The sequence below is a fragment of the Nuphar pumila genome, chromosome 4 (genome assembly GCF_984573655.1).
Source record: "Nuphar pumila chromosome 4, dmNupPumi1.hap1.1, whole genome shotgun sequence".
NCBI classification, from domain to species: Eukaryota; Viridiplantae; Streptophyta; class Magnoliopsida; order Nymphaeales; family Nymphaeaceae; genus Nuphar; species Nuphar pumila.
In genome coordinates, this window is record NC_143252.1 from 110170527 (window position 1) to 110191846 (window position 21320).

The 21320-nt window shown below is 38.5% G+C and overlaps 1 protein-coding gene and 1 non-coding gene across 2 annotated transcripts; both read right to left on the reverse strand.

Moving 5' to 3' along the window:
* Positions 1-13286: 13286 nt before the first annotated feature.
* LOC149840541 (uncharacterized) lies at positions 13287-15047 on the reverse strand. Its single transcript, XM_090005089.1, has 3 exons — positions 14994-15047; positions 14028-14162; positions 13287-13411 (listed from the first exon to the last, which is right to left on the reverse strand). Exons 1-3 carry the CDS (start codon positions 15045-15047, stop codon positions 13322-13324), a joined length of 279 nt encoding a protein of 92 aa, XP_089861215.1. The 3' UTR covers positions 13287-13321.
* A 5665-nt stretch (positions 15048-20712) lies between these two features.
* Positions 20713-20868, reverse strand: LOC149840542 (U1 spliceosomal RNA). The gene has a single exon (XR_016431777.1). It is a non-coding gene; the product is annotated as a U1 spliceosomal RNA (small nuclear RNA).
* Between the last annotated feature and the right edge of the window lie 452 nt (positions 20869-21320).

Consider the following 21320-nt stretch of genomic DNA (forward strand, 5'->3'; position numbering starts at 1 on the left):
GTTGTGCTTAGAGTCTGTTTTGCTTTTGTTGAGTCTGATGTAAGCTGCCCGGTTCAGATGAATCAATACCCCGAAGGGGCAGCCCGTATACTTGAACTGTAATAGCCTGCGGGCAAAATTTGTGAATGAAGTAAATGCGTTGAGCTTTCTTTTGTTCACCCTTGTTGTGATTGCTTCTTGTGATTGCAATTTCTCTCCCTGTATTCTCTCTTGCTCTCTTGCACTCTGATTACAAGCTTTCGCGATCGGCAAGCGAGCTGACAAGTAGGCTTGCGGCGGTGAGGAAGGACTGTCGCGCCGCGCTGGCCCATTGAAGGAAATAGGCCCGTGACAGTACCAATGATTGTCATAAATGTCAGTCAATCAAAAGCTAATTTCAGTATGTGAATGGGCCCCACTAAAGAGGGAAACCCAACAATTCTCCCCCTTCCGACTTCTGTGGAGGCCTCGACCATTTCTGCCAAGAGTCGACATTTCTCGTGCTTGTCCTTAGGCAATGCCTTAGTCAACATAAATGAAATATTATCATCAGTGTGAACTTTCTCAAGTTGCAACAGTTTATCATTCAAGACATCACGAATCCAATGGTATCTAACATCAATATGTTTTGATCTTGAATGAAAAGAGAAATTCTTGCTCAAGTGGATTACAGTCTGACTATCACAATGAAGAACATACCTTTCTTGTTTTAAGCCCGACTCTTGTAAGAACTTATTCAGCCGTAGTAATTTCTTGCTTGCTTATGTGATGGCAATGAACTCAGCTTATGTGGTGGAGAGAGTTACACATTTCTGTAATCTTGATTGCCATGCAACTTTTCCCTCTGCAAAAGTAATCAAATAACCAGGAGTAGATTTTCTATTATCGACATCACCAGCCATATCAGAATCTGTGAACCCATCAAGAATAGGCTCACCTTTTCTAAAACACAAACGAATCTTTGAAGTGCCTTGAAGATACCTTAGAATCTATTTTATTGTTGCCCAGTGTTCTTTTCTCGAATTTGACAGAAATCGACTAACAACCCCAACTGCTGAAGCATAGAGAATTTTCTGCATCTCATTTTCTTCTTTATCGCTTGTAGGATATTGACTTGAGCTAAGTTTGAAATGACCTGCAAGTTGACAATTAACAGGCCTTGCTTTGTCCATATTGAACCTTTCAAGAACCTTTTTAATATAATTCTCTTGTGATAATCAGATTAGCCCATGTGATCTGTCATAAACAATTCTCATCCCGAGAATTTGTCTTGTTATACCTAAGTCCTTCATGATAAAGGACTTACTCAGTTCTAACTTCAACTTGTTAATCTTGCTTATGTTTTGGCCTACAATTAGCATATCATCAACGTAAAGCAAGAGAATAGTAAAATTACCATCTAGAAATTTCTTCACAAATACACAATGATTTATGGTGGTTCTTGAATACCCATGCTCAGTCATGAAAGAATCAAATTTTTTGTACCACTGTCTCGGTGCTTGCTTCAATCCATACAAACTCTTCTTCAGTTTGCAAACCATCTGATCCTTACCCTTGTCAATGAAACCCTCAGGTTGCTCCATATAAATTTCTTCTTCTAAGTCACTATGCAAAAATGCATCTTCACATCAAGCTGCTCAACTTCTAAATTCATACTTACAGCTATACCAAGTACAGTTCGGATGGAGGACATCTTCATAACTAGTGAGAAGATCTCATCAAAATCAATTCCCTTCTTTTGACCAAAATCTTTCACAACTAGTTGTGCTTTGAATCTAGGTTGAGAGTTGTTCCCATCATTCTTTTGCCTAAAGACCCATTTGTTTTTCAAAATCTTCTTCCCTTTAGGTGGCTTCACCAAATCATAGGTATGATTCTCATATAATGATTTGATTGCCTTAAACCACTCAGTTTTATTTTCATGCTCCAAAACTTCTTGATAAGTCTTTGGCTCTCCTTGATCTGTTATCATCACATACTTATGTGAAAAGTATTTTCTAGACGGTTGTTTTTTTCTAGTAGATCTCCTTAATGGTGACTGTAGAAGTGGCTCTTGGGGTAACTGCTCTTCCTCAATCTCTAGCTCAACATTTCCTTCCTCTACATTATCATGAGATGTTTGCATCTCCTCAGTGATATCCTGAACAACAGGTGAATCAAGAGGATCTAAGTCAACAAGATCTTCAGCACTAGACTTAGTTGTCTCAAACTTGTCAATGTCTTCAACAGTCTGATCTTCCAAGAAAACAACATCTCGACTTCTGACAACCTTTTTATCAATTGGATCATACAATTTGTAGCTAAATTCTTCTTGTCCATAACCAAGAAATATGCATTATTTTGCTTTAGGATTAAGCTTGAACATCTCATCCTTTGGAATATGAATAAAAACTCTGCAGCCGAATACTCTCAAGTGATCATAGGAGACTTCCTTCCTTGTCCAAACTTTCTCTAGAACATCGTCATTCAACGAAATAAAAATAGACAAATTGATAAAATCAACTGCTGTCCTCATAGCCTCATCCCAAAAAGATCTTGACAATTTGAAATGTGATAGCAAATATCTGACTCTCTCAAGAATGGTGTGATTCATTCTCTCTGTAACCTTATTCCAATGAGGTGTCTTTTTTACTGTCTTTTCATGCATGATACCATGATTGGTGCAATACTAATCAAATGGCCCAACGTATTCACCACCATTATCCAAGCGAACATATTTCAACTGTCTATCAGTTTCTCTTTCAACCATGGCTTGAAAATGCTTAAATACATCTAGAACTTGATCTTTAGTTTTCAGTGTATAAGCCCAAACTTTTTTAGAGTGATCATCAATAAAAGTAACAAAATATAGTGCACCACTAAGAGTATTAACCTTTAAAGGATCACATACATCATAATGTACCAAATCTAGAACATGAGATTTTCTAGATGCAATGTTTCTACAGAATGATATTCTATTTTGTTTACCATGAAAACAATGAACACATGTTTTCAAAGACGTACCTTTTATCCCTGCTAGAAGCTCTTTCTTGAATAAAACTTGCAATCCTTTCTCACTCATATGCCTGAGCCTTCTATGCCATAGATCGGTGGATGAGTCATTTTCCACAGCATTCACAACACTCTTGCAAATCTTTGCTTGCATAGTGTAAAGAGAGCAAGTCTTCTTTCATTTTGCTAACACCAGAGAACCTTTGGATAACTTTCATCTTTCATCACTAAAATTGTTGTTGTAGCCTTCATCATCCAACTTTCTAGCAGAGATTAAATTTCTTGAATATCTGGTACATGCCTCACATCTTTAAGCAATAATTTGCAGCCAATATTTGTTTCTAAGCAAATGTCACATATGCCAATAATTTTTTACACATCTTCATTTCCCATTCGAACATTTTTGAAATCACCTTGCGAGAAGTAAAGAAATCAGCCTGCGAGGTAACATAAAATGAAGCTCCAGAATAAATTACCCAATCTATCTCTTGTCCAATCAAATTAATACTAGTACCATCACATATAATCATGAGTTCATCATCTGTGACTGCAGTTGTGTCATTTTGCTTTTTCTCTAATTTGTTCTCTTTGTTTTGCTCTTTGAATTTGAGTTTTTTGCACTCCCGTTTTATGTGCCCTTTCTTGTGACAATAATAGCACTCAACGTTCTTCTTTAAACTCGAGTTTAAACGGCCTCTAGATTTATCACGATTATGCAGAGCCCTACTCTTACTTCTACCTCTCCCCCAATTTTTCATCACAAGAGCCTCGAAGTGAGAAAGACCTGATGTTTTTCTCCTTGTTTCTTCATTCAACAGACTACTGGTAACTTGGCTCATTGCTACCATTCCATCAGGTGCGAAGTTACTAACTATGACTACCAAGGTTTCTCAACTTTCAGGAAGTGAAATAAGAAGTAACAAAGCTTGCAACTCATCATCAAAAGTAATTTTTATGGTGGCCAAATGATTCACAATGCTCTTAATCTCATTCAAATGTTCTGCAATAGAAGTGCCCTCTTTATATTTGAGATTCACAAGGTTTCGAAATAAGAAAGCTTTATTCACTATCGTCTTCCTATCATAAAAACTCTCCAGTTTGGTCCAAAGACTATGTGCTAAATTTTTTATTGAGACATAATGAAAAATACTATCATTAATTCATTGCCGAATGAAACCGATAGCTTTTCGGTCTAGCTTTTTCTACTCATCATCTTTCATTTCTTTTGGTTTTCCACTATCACCCTCTATGGGTCCATCCAAATCTTTACAAACTAAAAGATCTTCAATTTTTGTTTTTCAAGTCATCCAATTTGTGTCATTCAAACTAATCATACGCCCAACGTTGCTTTCCATAATTTTTACACACAAAATACAACGAATTCAAACTGGATTAGCCCGGCTTTGATACCAGATGTTGAGAAAAATGCATTTTTTTAAGTATAAATCAATAGAAGCAATATAAATATGATAGCAGAAAATAAAGATACACATAAGATTTACATGGTTTCCTCAAACTAAGGTATGTCCATGGCAACTGATAGGTCAACACCTTCCACTATTATCAACCAAGAGATTACAAATACCAAAAGGCATAAGCCTTACAAACACACAAAGGTATAGCGAAAAACAAGAGGAAAGACCTCACTTAATGTTTTGAAGAACACACCAATCGAAGCAGCCCAAAAGGAAGTGAAGACACACTCCTTGCTAGCAGAACCTCTCGTACTGTACTCCTACAGAAAACACACACATTGCTGCCTTCTGAATAACACTATGATGCTCCTGTTAAAAAAAAGGCACGCACACACGATCTACAGCAAAATATGCTCTTTGCTCTACAGCAGAACAAGGCACGCACACACAGCTCTGTTGCCTGCTAAAACCACTGCACTACTGCAGAAAAAAGCAAAGTACTCTGCAGCTTTGCTTACAACGGTTGTCTACTTACACAGTCCATACTCCCTCTTTAAAAGTTGACAGCAATAGCATTTAATGAAAAGGAGGGAATATGAACAGTTGTAGAGACCTCTAAGGTCGTACTCTGAAAATCCTCCAAGTAATAAAAGCATATGGATGTACCAATGACGGTTATAAATGTCAGTCAATCAAAATCCAATTTCAGCATGTGAATGGGCCCCACTAAAGAGGGAACCCAACAAGGTTCCCATCAACTATTGGCCCTATGTGTTTTCCACAGCAGTTTACCTCATCAACTGCTTGACAACTCCTAAAATCATGAGCAAATCTTCCCTTGAAGTCTTATTTAACCAAATACCAAACTATAGTTTGTTGGGTCCGGCGAGGATTTCCGGCGAGGCGGCATACCAGACGGCGTCACTGTATGGCAGTGGCCCTGAAAAACAAAACAGAAAAACAAGAAATATAGACAGCGTACCTGATGCTGCCATTTACGGAGGTCGGAGGTCGCCGGAGTTGGTCGCCGAAATTTCTGCTCAGCCGGACTGCAACCCTTCACGAGCCCAGGCTACCAGATGCAGTCGGTGAGTAGACCTTCGATCTCCTTTTTCACCGTATTTTCTTCACCTGGGTCGCTCATGATACCCAGCCTTTATATGCATAAGGTGGGAACGGTTACGCACTGTTCCCCTTTATCTCATGCTGATTTATCGACAGGATCACCCCTCAATGGGAATGTATCCACATTGTGGATAACCACCACGTTAATCGTGGTGGTTAATCCAACATTCTCCCACTTGATCCGGCGATAAATCTTTTTAACCAGAAAACCTTATGGAAATAACTTGATGAATAGAATGGCCTTTATATTCTATTCTAAAGGTCCTTAGTTGAATCTCTAATCCTTATGAGATTAACAACAACCATAATGAGAATCAAATGACTGAAAGTGATCACTTTATTTATATGCATATGTCAAAAAGAGTTTAACAATTCCATCCTCATTACGTGTTCGGAATATAATTCCGGTGCTAGCCCTTTAGTAAGAGGATCAGCGATCATCTCTTTGGTACCAATATTGACAATTTCTCACTAAATGATTCTCTGTCCTTTCTTTAACAACAAAATACTTTAATTTCATATGCTTGCATGACGTAGTACTTTTGTTGTTGTTCAAAAAGGACACTGCAGTTTCATTATCATAGTAGACCTTCAGTGACTTCCCAATGGAATCGACCACCTTTAACTGTGATATGAAGTTTTTTAACCATATAGCCTGCGAAGTAGTCTCGTATAATGCAATGAATTTTGCCTCCATGGTGTGGGCAGCAGTGGTCGTCTGCTTTCCACTCCTCCAAGAGATCGCTCCCCCAGCAAGTAAGAAGACGTACCCAGTAGTAGATTTTCTACTATCAAGGCATCCTCCTAAATCCGCATCTGAGTAGTCAATGACCTCGAGGTGGTCAACTTTATGATACGTTAACATATAGTCTTTTTTCCCTTGCAAATACCGCAAGACTTTCTTGGCAGCCTTCCAATGGGGTAAACCAGGATTAGACTGAAATCTGCCAAGTACCCCTACTGCAAAAGAAATATCTGGTCGAGAACATGTCTGCATGTACTGTAAGCTGCCAACAACTGATGCATATGGATAAGCACTCATATGTGCTTTGTCAATATCGTTCTGTGGACAATCCTTTAGGCTCAGCTTGTCACCTTTTGATATGGGTGTAGAAGTAGGAGAACAATTCTCCATCCCATATCTCTTTAACACCTTTTCTATATAGGATCTTTGGGAGAGGCCTAGAAACCCTTTTGCTCGGTCTCGACGAATCTCAATGCCAAGAACATAAGCAGCCTCACCCATATCTTTCATATCAAAATGTAATGCAAGAAATTGTTTTGTCTCTGAAAGCAACTTTATATCGTTGGTTGTAAGTAAAATGTCATCCACATACAACATCAATATAATGAACTTACTCCCACTTTCCTTAAGGTATATACATAGATCAATAATGTTTTCTGTAAACCCGAAAGTCACAATGACTTGGGAAAATTTAATATACCAATTGTCGGGAGGCCTGTTTAAGTCAATATATTGATTTGTTAAGCTTACAAACCAAACGATCATTTTCAGAGAAACCAAGAGGTTGTTCCATGTATACCTCTTCATTCAGATCCCCGTTGAGGAATGTTGTTTTCACATCCATCTGATGTAGCTCTAAGTCATAATGAGCTACGAGGGCCAGAATAATCCTCATTGACTCGTTAGTTGAGACAGGAGAGAATGTCTCATTATAGTCAATGCCCTCCATCTGGGTGAATCCTTTAGCAACCAATCTTGCTTTATGTCTCTCTATGTTACCTTTGGAGTCCTTCTTGGTCTTAAAGACCCATTTACACCCTACGGGCTTTACTCCTTTAGGTAACGTGACAAGATCCCACACTTGATTTTTAGCCATAGAGTCTAACTCTTCTTTCATGGCTTCAATCCAGTGCGAAGATTGTTTGCTTTCAACAGCTTCCATAAAATTCAACGGGTCATCATCCATATCTATGAAATCACCAGGCTCCTGAAGGTACACCACATAATCAGGATGTATGGCAGATCTCCTAATCCTTGTGGATCTCCAAACAGGTTGTTCCTCTGGCTCAGATGAAACCTGATCATCCTACTTGTGCTCTTCCGCATTGTCCACAATAGGTTCACTTTGGATTTATGCATTAACAATCGAATGATCAACCACACCATCATTAGGAATAACAATGTGGTATCTTTCAATGTTTTCTTTAACAGGTGATGAAAGTAGATTCTGTATTTCCTCAAAACCAATGCTTTGAAGTGCACTTAATCCTACTGAACCATCTTCTAGGAATTTAGCCTTATCCGTTTCAACAATCTGTGGTGAGTGAAATGGGCAATAAAACATGTACCCTTTTGATCTTTCTGGATAACCAATGAAATATCCACTGGTTGTTCTTGGATCAAAGGCTTTAATGTGGGGGTTATATAGTTTAGCCTCTGCAGGACATCCCCATATGTGCATATAAGACAGTGATGGTTTCCTACATGTCCACAACTCGTAAGGAGTTTTAGGCACAGATTTCGTAGGAACCTTATTCAAAATATGCACAACAGTCCTTAAGGCTTCACCCCACAACTTTATGGGAAGTGTTGAATAATTCAGCATAGCACTGACCATTTCTTTAAGCGTACGATTTCTCCTTTCAGCTACACCATTCTGATAGGCACTACCAGGCATGATATACTGAGGTACAATGCCTTCCTCTTTAAGAAATCGCGCTAATGGTCATTCCCTTTGCCCCATCTCAGTAAACCTACCATAATATTCGCCACATTTATCATACCTGACTATTTTAATAACCTTATCGGTTTGTTTCTCTACTTCTTTCTTAAATTCCTTAAACATCTAAAAAACATCAGATTTTTCAAAAATCAAGTAGAGATACATATACTGAGAATAGTCATCAATAAAGGTGACAAAATATTTTTCGCCTGTGTAACATGGGAAAACGGTCCACATACATCCATATGGACTATTTCTAATATCTTACTACTGCGTTTGGCACCCTCTTTATATGTGTTTGTATGCTTAGCCTTTATGCAATCAACACATTGGTCATTGTAAGTAAAATCTAGGGATTGCAAGATCCCTTCATTTACCAGTCTCTTTATTCTCTTTTCAGAGATATGACCCAACCTTCGATGCCAAAGCATGTAAGATTTATCATCTGTCATGCTACGTTTATTTCCAACCAATGCGTATTCAGAAGTCAAAGACTCCTGAGTTTGGATCTTCACATTCAATCTATATAAATCATCATAAACAGATGCAGAACCAATTTCAATTGAATTTCTGAATATGAACAATTTGGAATTTTCAAACTTAAAACAATATCCAAATTTATCCAACTTTGAAATTGAAATTAAGTTTATACTATACGATGGAATATAAAAGACATCATTAAGATCTAAAACTACGCCCGTATCTAGAGTAATCCTGCAGGTTCCAACACCCTTCACATGTGAACGCATCTTTTTTCCCGAATAGATGTTTTTCTCATGCATTGTTGGTTCCCTTCTGCTCAAGAACAGCTGTAGACAGTTGGAAATATGAACAGTAGCACCAGAATCAATCCACCAGCTATTTTCAGGAATTTGTAATAAATTACATTCATGAGAAACAAATGACAAATTACCTCTTTTTTTCAACCACTTCTTGTACTTTATGCAATCTGCCTTTATGTGTCTCTTCTTCTTGCAAAAGAAGCACTATATGGGAGCAGAGTTGGATTGCTTATCTTGGGATGACTTATCCCCAGTTGGCTTCTTCCTAGCATTTCTCTTAAATGCATTCTTTCTTGGTCCTACCTTGGACGTATGAGAAGCCATATGTGCACTTTGCACCTTCTCACCTTTCATCCTCTCTTCTTCTTCAACACACTTGGACATAAGTTCATTAAATGTTCATTCATCATTATGTGTGTTGTACGAGATTTTGAAAGGTCCGTATTCAAAGGGTAAGGACGTTAGAACTAAATGCACTAGGAAAGAATCAGAGATAGTGAGCTTCATGTCATTCAGCTGAGACGCTATGTTTCTCATTTCCAAAATGTGCTGGCGAATGTTTCCCCCTTCAGTATATTTCATAGATATCAGTTTTGACATCAGGGTACTGGCTCTGGCTTTGTTTGAACTCACAAACTGTGCCTCAATGGCATTCATGAATTCTCTCACTGTTCTGCATTGTGGGATAACACTTCGAATGTTCTTAGCTACTTTAGATTGCAAAAGCAACAAGCTAAGTCTATTTGAGCGGTCCCACTTCTCAAAAGCAATCTTTTGATCAGCAGTACTCTGATCAGTGAGGGCAGTGGGTTCATCTATCTTTAGAGCCAGATCTAGATCCATATATCCTAATGCAAATAAAACAGTTTCTTTTCAATCACTAAAATTTGATCCATCTAGAAAAGGTATAGAGCTAGAGCCATCTAAAATCACAGAACTAGAAACTGCATGACAAAAGACACGTATCAGGAAGCATTCATACGAGACTAAAACTTTAGTGGAAAAAGCAAAATAATAAAGGCCCTTGATATGCTTCTTTCCAGGCGAGTGAAGGGGGTCATCGGAGTCCTACTTTGGTAAGAGCTCCGACACGCGAAACCACTTCGCCTACCGACCATATTCGGTAAAACTAAGGTTCTTGTGAAGATAGACCATCAACACAAGGTATCTTTGGATACACATGTGTGATGTATCTCGACACATTTACCTTATTCTACCCTACTTAAATTCCAAACACGATAAAACTACCTTTGGGTCGTCTATCGTTTCATGAATATAAGTACAATGTGCATATCGGCTTAGGAACTGTATGGTAGTATAAAATTCATTTATGACTCACGTGTATTCAGTCACTTTGGTGACATGAAAACACTGATTCATCTAACTATCCTTAATGCTAATATGCAAAATTATATCTTAAAATGGTCCGTAAACCGAATGGACCAGACATATGACTCTTGAAATGGTTCTAAAACTAAATGAACCTGTCATACGTTCTACGAACCGGTCTTAAAGCACTCTGAACCGGTCTGAAACAGCCCCGAACCGGTCATCCAAGGGTTCGAACCGGTTCTAAACCTTATGAACCCGGTCAAATATGAACAAAAGTTCATTAAACCTTATAATCGTATGCCAAAACCCCTATATTTTCTTATATTTAAGAAAACAGGGTCTTAACATCTCGGAACCGGTGAGAAACTGGAAGAAACCGGCCAAAAACGGTTCCGAACCGGTCCCGGAAGGGGACTGAGTCAGTCCCTGATCTGGTTCAGGCCAAATAGTGCATGGACCCTTCTGGAACCGGGTCAGACCCGACTGCTAACTGGATCCGGGTCAGACCTAGGGTTATCCGGATTCGGGTCGGACCCGGTACAGTCTTGATTCGGGTCGGACCCGGTTACAACTGGATCCGGGTCGGACCCGATAAAGACCGGGTCTGGGTCTGACCCAGTACATACTGGATCCGGGTCAGACCCGGTTAAGACCGGATCCGGGTCAGACCCGGTTGAGATCGGATCCGGGTCAGCCCGGTTAAGACCGGATCCGGGTCGGACTCGATACATACCGGATCCGGGTCAGACCCGGTACATACCGGATCCGGGTCGGACTCGATACATACCGGATCCGGGTCAGACCCGGTACATACCGGATCCGGGTCTAACCCGGTTCAGATTGGATCCGGGCCGAACCCGGTAATAACCGGATCCGGGTCGGACCCGGTAACCGCTGGATCCGGGTCTGACCCGTGGTTTATCTTATCCGGGTCGGACCCGAGCGGGTCCCCACCCGAATCCCTGATCCGATCTGGGTCACCTTATGGATCGGATTCGGGTGGGCGGGTCCGATTCAGAAAATGAACCCAACCCGAAAAAAAAACAAAAGATAAGGGTCGAATTAGGGTTTACAGAAACCCATTTCGCCCTTTTTCAAAAAATGCAGGGTGTTGCCGCCGCCTTCCAGCGACCAACGCCGCCATCCGCCGGCGACCAACGCCGCCATCCGCCGGCGACCAACGCCGCCATCCGCCGGTGACCAACGCCGCCATCAGATGGTGCCCCAACTCCGGCGAAAGCATCCATCCGCCGGCCAAAACCGTTGCCGCAGAAGATTTCTGAAATCCGGCGACTCAATAGTCACCGGCGACGGTCCCAGCAGGGCTTTAACTGGCGGATGTGGAGTGAAGCGCCGGCGGGGTCCTCGCCGACAGGAAACCCCCATGAACAGAGGTAAGTTCTCTTTTTTTTATTATTATTATACTGTCGCCCAACGGCGACAGTCGCCGGTGCCGGCGGCAGGCATGTGAACACTTGATTTGAGTCAAACATCTGACCCAGATCGAATCCGTTTAGTCAGATTCAGTTGAGATTCAAACCTGGTGGTGAAAATGATTTTTCTTCTTTCATTGTCTTTCCATACATGTTTGTTTGTCTTGGATCAGATTCACATTTAATTGGAAATTGTGGGGATCCAAATCTAACTAATAGGTAGGGCTGGTAAATGAGCTGCAAAAAGAGGGTGTCCAAGTTTGGCTCATTTCTTGTGTCGAGCTGAACCAAGCTTGAGCTCATGAAAAGCTTGAGCTAAATGAGTCAGCCACATGCAAGTTAACTCATTTACAATTTTTCACAGTTAAAAATAATAGAATTTGGACCTTAAGCCTACTAAGGCAAGCTTAAAGTGGCTCATTTACCAAATAAACAATTATTTCAAACTTGTAGGCAGTAGGATTTGAACTCTAAACTTATTGCTTGCAAGACAGACACTTTAACCATCATCATCACTCTATGATATAAAATATATGTAAAATATATTTTTTATTAATTTACAAGCTTATACTAGCCAAGCTGAGTTGAACACCGGTTGTCCATGCTTGAATTTGACGAGGCTATTTTCACAATATCGGTTTCACAATCAGACCTGATCCAAACCCAACATGAATAATATACGTTCTACCATCTTAACCTTTCTACCATTTCCACATGAAAATCTTCACCATTCTTAGTAAATTCGGCAACACAAAAGACTGAGATCATAATCAGACCTTGGATCCCATTGTGGGCCACGCATGATCCAAGGGGACTTTCTCAGCTGGTCCATAGGGGTGTCAATGGGTCGGGTTTGGTTTGGACCCAGGTGGAACCAGACTCAAACCAGATTTGAGATTATGATATCGGGTCCAGACCCAAGTCTAATCGGATCCATCATAAGAGAAACCATACCCGGATCCTATAAGGACTACATGAACCAGACCCAGACCATACCCAGTAAAATAATATTTTTTATCATTTTTTACATTGAAAAATTGCCGATCTTAATTGAAACTCGGGTCAGGCCCAGGTCTGGTATAAAATTTCACAAACCATACCCAGCTCCATGTATTAATCGGATTCTTTGTGTTCGACCTGGATTCTAATCGGGTCTTCTTATTTATCACCAAACCTTTACCCAATAGGGTTTGGTACAGGCCCGACCCGTTGACGCTCCTACTCGTCCAGAGGTTTTTCACAAGGTTGCCAGAAAGCAAAAATTCCATAATGAGTTTGAGTATAGCTATGGAGAGAGAGAGAGAGAGAGAGAGAGAGAGAGAGAGAGAATTTCCAAAATGAATTTGACTATAGCTTCCCACGATGCGTTTAGCTACAGCAACATTATTACATCTCAACGGAAACAAAAGAGCGCTCTTAAGCATTTGACGTCTCTCTTGATCAACTCTTAGCAATCAAAACCAACAAAAAAAAAAAAAAAACAGTAAGAACTTTCAAAATCGGAAATTGGCAGCAAAAAAAAAGTGAGTCCTGAGTGCTGAGCCACCACCACCATCATCATCATGAGGCATAGTGCCTCATTTGCTGCCTGGTTGGTCACCTATCCCCAAGGTGTTCTTCACACCGTCAGCAGCCCCCTGAGCCATGTTTTTTATCTGCTCTCCAGTCTGTACCAACATTGAAAGACAAGAACCAAAATATATATATAAACACCAAACTACAATTTCTCAATACCAAACAGAGCGCCCCCATATGGGTTCAAACGCTGGGTTCTCTAGGGGTGAAAATGTGTAGGATTCGGCCTGGATCTTGCTAGATCCGAATATGAATCCAAATTTTAAGCAATATATCCAGATCCAAATCCAAATCTAGATCCAAAATAGACCCGATGAGGCAAGGTTGAATCGGAATCCAAAATGCATGTGGTAATACTGGATCCAGAAAAAATAAAACATAAATGAGTATATTTACATGTAAAAAAAAATGCAATCAGGTCGGATTTTGATTCCCATAACCAATTTAAAAATGATCTGAATCTGAAAAGTAATCTGATTGAAGAAATCCTAATCAGATCCAAATGCACATTCAGATTCTACTAAAGAGATCCATATCTGGAAATAACATGTCAGACTCGGATCGGATATCCGATCTGTTTGCAGCCCTAGTCCTCTCTAAGGTCCTGTTTGGATGTGTTTAAAGTAGCACATTTCTATCCAAATAAGTCTATTATTTGTGTGGGTTTCCCCTAAAACTAAAATTAGGGAAGTTGTGGTTACTACAGACCTGCTGGAGGAAGCCAGAGGCCTGCTGCTGGCCTTGCTGGGCAGAGTCAGATGCAGACTGGGCCGCCTCACATGTCTTGTCCTTGGCTGCATTTGCGGTCTCCTTTGCTGATTCTATCCATTGCTCTGTCTTCGCCTGTATATACTTCATGGATCAGATTTCAACCGACCTAAACCAACTCCATTTAGTCGAATTGAGTAAGCCAAAAGCATATCCGATTACGATTGGATGTGGATGTGGATATGGTTTTGTTTGTTTTGCTTCCGAACTCAACGGACATCCGGATTTGATGGATATCTGAACACAGTTACATGTGAGAAACCAATGTTGTCAGTATCGGTATCAGCCCCGAATTGATTTTCAAAACAATTCAGAGAATTCGGCCGATTCTGAACTGAATCAGCCAAGACGATACTGACAACGTAGTGATCCGAATTGGGTCCAACAAGAGCTAGTGATCCTAGAATATGATATCCAAGGATCTCTAGTTTGAACCCACCATCGGACTTTAAATCCATGGATTTGGGGGGGGTTTTTTTGGCCCGTTGCTCGATTTCAGATCCCAAGATCTAAGATCCCCTGTTTCAGTGAGGGTCGAATCGAAGGCATAGGGCCCGTACCTTGATTCATGCTTAAGAAATTCAACGAATTAATGCAGAAATTAAAGGAAAAATAACAATAAATCCATCCGTCTCTCCAACTCTTTCATTGATGAATCTGAAATTTGGTGAGATTGTTCCCTCAAATCGTACATTCAATGAATCCAAGTGAACTGGCCCTTCACTATGGCAGGATCCTCCCTCGAACTTTGCAATCAAACGATGAACAAGGCGAGTGAACCTGTGGCTCAGACAGGACCACTGCGGGCCGTCTGCATTACAGAATTTTCACACCCCAGAACTAATTGAGGGTGAAATATGGTGTACTATACTTGACATGAGGGACAAGGAGTGATGGATCTATCACCTGAGCCTGGCCCTTGGCCTCACCAGCCCTGTAGTTTTGGCGAGAGTCGGCCATCTTCCTTCTTCTGTGGTGAATGTGCAGGAATTGGAACGGATTTCAGATGAGAAAAGGAGCAGCAGTTGTTGCTTAAGGAGGGTGTGGGTGCCCACTTAAATACTGTTTGCGGGCCCATAAATGGATGACACGTGTTAACTGTTTGCGGGCCCATAAATGGATGACACGTGTTATGTGATGAGTGATGGATGGGCCCACGTGGATGTTGTGATATGCATTGCAAGTGGATGTGGATCTTAGCCAGGGCCCGGTCTCTGGACCCAGTCAAGAATGTCTGTTAGAGATCCGAGCTTAGGGCCAATTAATAGGAACGGCTATGCAGGAGAAGAATCCACGCCCTTTTCATGGTGACAAAACCCTTTTAAAACGGAAAAATATCGGCAGCCAAATTCTCCAAAGAAATGGAAATTTTCATGATTTTATTGGCAATATATATATATATATATATATATATATATATATATATATATATATATATATATATATATTGCAAAATAAAATATGTATTTCTAAGAAAAATCAAATAAATTTATTAAAAACAAATAAATTTGCATGTATTTTTCTCAAAAAATAGCTGTTAAAAGTGTCCCTAACGTGATTAAAACGTGATATTACATTCAATGAAAATTTCACTATATTTTCGAGTTTAAAATGGCAGCTTAAAATGTCATGTTTTTTCATGATATTTCCAAATATTTCTATATTATTTTCATATTTTAGTAGTATTTCAATAAAATTACATTTATATATATTAGAATATCAAAACATTTATAATTAATATTAAAAAAATGTGTCATCATGTCTTATTTTTCAAAAAAAAAAATCTGACTTGAATGCGGAGAAACGTGACGTGTCGTATACGTATCTCTGTGACATAGGATAAAGGTTGGCATAAGTCAGATTATCTAGATCATGCTTTATTGATTAGACCAATGTTGTCAGTATTGGAATGGACTTATATCGGTATGGCCAAGGATTCAGGTGAATCAGCAGATACCGATTCTCAAGTGAATCGTTCTGAATCGGCCAAAAAATAATTAAAAAATATTACTGCCAATCAGAAAACATGACGTGTTAAAGCCATTAAAATAATTTTAAGTTAGTTTTTACATTTATTAAAAAATAGCCGATTCAAGTCAGTATCGTATTGATTTTCTGACGATACGATACATTATACTCATCCATGCATGACCATTTATATTTAGTATTTCTGTGTCTTATGCATCTTTTTAAAATATCTGTATTTATATGAATATGAAGCGGGCTCAGTTGATTTAGGATTTTAGAAATGGTTATTAGCTTTGTTTGGTGTCAGACCATTATCCTACTCATTTTGGGCATCCTGAAAGAACTGGGTGTGGTGTCTCCATTATTTGATGGAGCATTTCTTCATAAAGGCCCTCAATTGGTTGGGTTTGACCCAGACTGGAACCGTACCGAACTCTATAGGGTCAGGGTTTGGTGATAAAAAAAAAGGTTTGACTCAGGTCGTACCCAAAGAGCCCGATTAGTATATCGAGCCGGGTATGGCATCTGAAATTCCATACCAGAGCCCCCGAGTTCTAATTAAGACCTATAATTTTTCAATATCAAAACATCAGAAATATCATTTTACATTGTATATGGACCAGGTCTGGTTTATGTAATCCTTATAGGATCTGGGTATAGTTTTTCTTATACCAAACCTGATAGGTCCTGGGTCAGAACCTGGTACCAGAACCTCAAAAACAGATCCTTTTTGGACTCACATGGGTTTTAACCATATCAAACCCATTGAGACTTAAAATTATGTGATGAAATTGCCCACATGAATTCTTTTTTCTAGATATTGTTCCTATATTAAGAGATCACTCCAGTTGATGTTTCAAGCTAAGGGGCTCTTCCTCAAAAAAGAAAAAAAAAAGGCCAGGAATGAGGAAGATTGATTACCTTATTAGTGAACATGATTTGTGTCGAAGTTGTTTTATTTATTTATTTATTTATTTATTTATTTATTGTCCCAGCCAAGAGGAAACCCCTATCACCAACCCTACATTGGAAGGCTTTTGGTTGGTAAAACCCTTGAGGTGCCCCATGCCCGCAGGGAGCACACCGACCTTGTAGCAGTTGAAAGTTTTATTTATTTATTATTTTCTGCTTTTCCTTTGCTTCTTAGCTATTATTTTTTTATATTTACACTGAGAAACTGCTCACATGATCATAGACCTAGCCGCACTGGTTCTGCCTGCCATACTTATGGTCACTATCCTCGTAGCGTAAAACTCTGTCCTTGCCCTAAGGAGTCGCTACGCTTTGGCTTGTGCAAGTGTTGATGCCCATGACATTTGAACCTAGACCACCTAGGCTCTTGAAGTCTGTGCTTTCTTACTTTTAATCAACCAGACCCAGACCCAGACCCAGACCCAGACCATACCTGGTAGCATTTTTACATTGAAAATTTGCGGATCTTAATCAGCACTCGGGTCGGGCCTGGGTCTGGTATGAAATTTCACAAATCATACCGGGCTCCATATATTAATCGGACCCTGAAGGGTCAGGGTCCGACCTGGATTCTAATTGGGCCTTCTTATTTATCACAAGCCCTTACATTATAGGGTTTGGTACGGGTCAAACCTGACCCATTGACACCCCTAATCGTACCGTATAATATGGCCAGGCATAACTAGCTTTTTATGGCTCTTTTATTTTATTTTATGCACTTACCTTGGAACTATTGGGGAATATTTGAGAACAAGCAAACTTTCTGTTGCCCATTTCATGCCTGGAGTGAGTAAAAAATTATTGCTTTATGCACTTGTTTTTTCAACAAAAATATCTGCAGTCAAAAACTCAAGAGAATTTGAATTTTTTAAAATCTTGCATTTTTTTGCAAAATCTCGGTAATAAAAATAAATTTAAAATACAAAAAATAGTTTTTATATGAAAATATAAATATACTTATTTAAAAAATAAAAACCACACATTTTTTCATGATAAATAGCCATTAAAAATGTGTGATATTTATGTTTTGATGAAATATCATGAAAATTTGTCGCTTTAACTTTCATGTAATTTTTTGCGATATTATAGCAAGATTTTCATAAATCTCACGATATTTGTCACTTCCAAACACTCCCTTGGTATCGCGAGCATTTTTGTCCTTTTTCTCAACCTCATCTCTATGAGTCGAGCAGTCTGTTTATTAACAGTTACTCTTGTAGAAGTCTAAATTTTCAATGTAGCTAATCGTGTTATTGGGATTTTCTATGAGAAAAAAAAATCTCTCGATAAATTTTTAAAAAACATTGTTTTCACAAAAAAAAATCATTTAATTGTGTAAAATTTAATACACACATACACACCATGAAATTCAACAAGTTGCTAATGTTAATATCACATTGATATTGTTATAAAATCACGATTTTTAGTAAAGAAAAAAAAAGGTGATATTTTACAATGATCATGTTTTAGTTGCTTTATTAGTCTTTCAAGATACTGCAATAAAAATCATGATATTTTGAAAATGTAACTAATATTCGTCACTGTGTCCCAAACGGAAACAGAACTGCTGAAGACAGAAAGAACCCAAGACATGTCCCACAAAGAATTCAATAATATATCGTTTCTTTTTTTCTTTTTTTTTGAGAAGGCTAAGAAGGGATTCGTTATTTCTCTACTGTTTTCACATGTACTAGTTGAGAGGTTTGTCTTTACCTTTCAATTATGCATGAATCATGCTTATTATTTTATGTCAAGGTAATTTTCTATTATTTTATTTTATTTTTGTATTTTAGATGCACATTAACTTTTTTTTTATTTATAACCCGAAGAAACCCCACCTGGCACGAAGACCTGGTCGCATTATCATTATCGTATCGTATCGTATCGGTAAAAAAATGGCTACTCATTACCCTTGAATCAGTTATTTTTTAATCGATATAAAAATTAATATTTTTAAATATTTTTTTAATGGTTTTAACATGTGTCACATTCAGATTGGTACTGTAATTTTTTTTATTAGTTCTGGCCAATACAAAACGATTCACTTGAGTATCGGTGTCAGCGATATAACTGAATGGTTGGCCAAACGATTCAAGGCCGACACCGATACTGACAACATTGCTTTCAAGTTAAAGGCAACCTCCTTGCAAGGGCTTCGCACACCTAGCTAGGTGGGTCAGTTTCAGGCCTTCAACTTGAAGGACATAGTGAGTTCGATACTTGGGGGGTGCATATCTTACTGCAGGGTTGAAGCCACTGAGAAAACAATTAACCTACATTAATCTTTTCCCTAGAGAGGTAAATGTTTTGGATTTGGACTGGATGTGGCCAGTACCATATCAGGTGCAGGCTAAACAGGTTTGAATTCAGATTTGGATTCGGTTGGTGAAAAGCTCATGCCAGATCCGCTTTTTTACATGTAAACGGATTTGGATATCCGTCAAATTTGGATATTTGCTAGATTCAATAGCAGGAAAAAAAAATCTAATTCTAATTAGATATGAATTTGGCTTACAAAATGCAACTAAAGCCAGACATGAGATAAAATCCAACTGTTTGGCATCCCTACTTTCCCCCTTGTTTTTACTAGCTGAGTGTGCTTGTACAAGTGCACGCAATCACACTAGGGGCTCCACTTGTTTGGTATGAACTGTCATTGCATGTCGCCTTGTGTTGGGATGTTGCAAGTTCAAAACCCAATGGTATATAACTGGTGGGGGTCTGCTTAACCTCAGCTTGCCTATCTAAAAAAAAGTGCACGCAATCACAACTAACCTGATCTTTAATCTTAAATTAGTTACATTGAAAACAAGTAATGTAATTTTTTAGTTTTTGAATAAATTGGTATTACTTTTAATACTTTGCTTCGCTTGTCTGTATTAATTTTTTTATATTTGTAGTGATTTCACACTTAATGGCAAGTAATTTAATTTTTGAACTAAATTCATTTTTTTAATTTTCTACATCACTTGCCTTTTCAATTTTTTATTTTTTAAAAGATTGTTATTGAAAGGCGGGCATTCAAGTTTTTAATTTTGGAATTGGCAGTTATTTTTTATAGATCACCTATAATTTAAGCAAAAGAAATTTAATTCTCAATGAATAAATTATTTTTTTAATATTTAATTCCTTAATTTTTTTGATTTTCAAATAAATTGTTATGTAATGGCAAGTCAAATTCTTATTACATAAATTGTTTACTATATTTGATGTTTTAAATGCACTTGTTATTTTATATTTTTATTGACTTTCTAAAAAACCAAATAATGATCATTAGTAAAATCCTTTGTTTCCAAAGTAAGGAAAAAAAGTTTCAGTCATCACCATTTTACCAATGGTTCAAAAAAAAGGCAAGTGTTCCATTCTCTAATTTTTTGTTCAGTTTAAATTTCTTAATAGCATTATTTCTACTCATAAAAATCAGAAATTTGCCTCCCAACAGTGATAGATGCAAGAACGATAGTGACAAAAGTTAAAAACCCTAAAATATCAGCAGCCAAAAGCTTGCAAGAATTTGAAAATCTTCCATTTTGGCAATAAAAATTCAATTAAAAATATAAAAATTATTTTTTTAATAAAATATAAATAAATAAATTAAAAATAAAAACAAGATGGTTTTTCACTACAAATAGCCGATAAATAAAATAGTGTCTAATACGACATTTATGTTTTTGACTAAGAATTGGTGGGGGCCGCACGAAGGCGTTTCCCGCTACCACAAATTATGACGTCCACTCTCCCACTTGGGGAGATGGTAGAGAGACGCTCCTCCCAAGTGCAATGGAAGCCGCCTCTCTAGGCAATCAACCTTCTTGTTCACCGATAGACCCCGTCCAGCTCTTAGATGCAACCCCGTTCTCTTTTATAGCCCATCAGCCTCTGGAACTTCTCCCGCTTGTTCGATATGGGGCTAATATTTTCTTCTTTACATTTTCATTGCCCCCACCTCTTTCAGCATACGAGTCGTTCTTACTTGCTTTCATTCTGATGAATTGATATATTCTCCATTTTCCCTCTTTCAGAATAGAAGCTGTAAATTATTATGACATTTGAGTACCATAGCGGCTTCCTTGTACCACCTGTATGTGTGCCAGAAAGTTGCTTGTGGAATTGGCACATTCTGAAGGCTAAATTTCAAAACCAGAGGGTTTTTGCCTATGATTTCAAACATCAGACATGGGCAACGCAGTGATCTTAAAGGCAACCTGAGCATGATCATAGATAATATAGTCCACTTTAGGGTGCGTGTATTTATGAGATGTGGTGAAAACAGTGTAGTCGATCAGCATTATG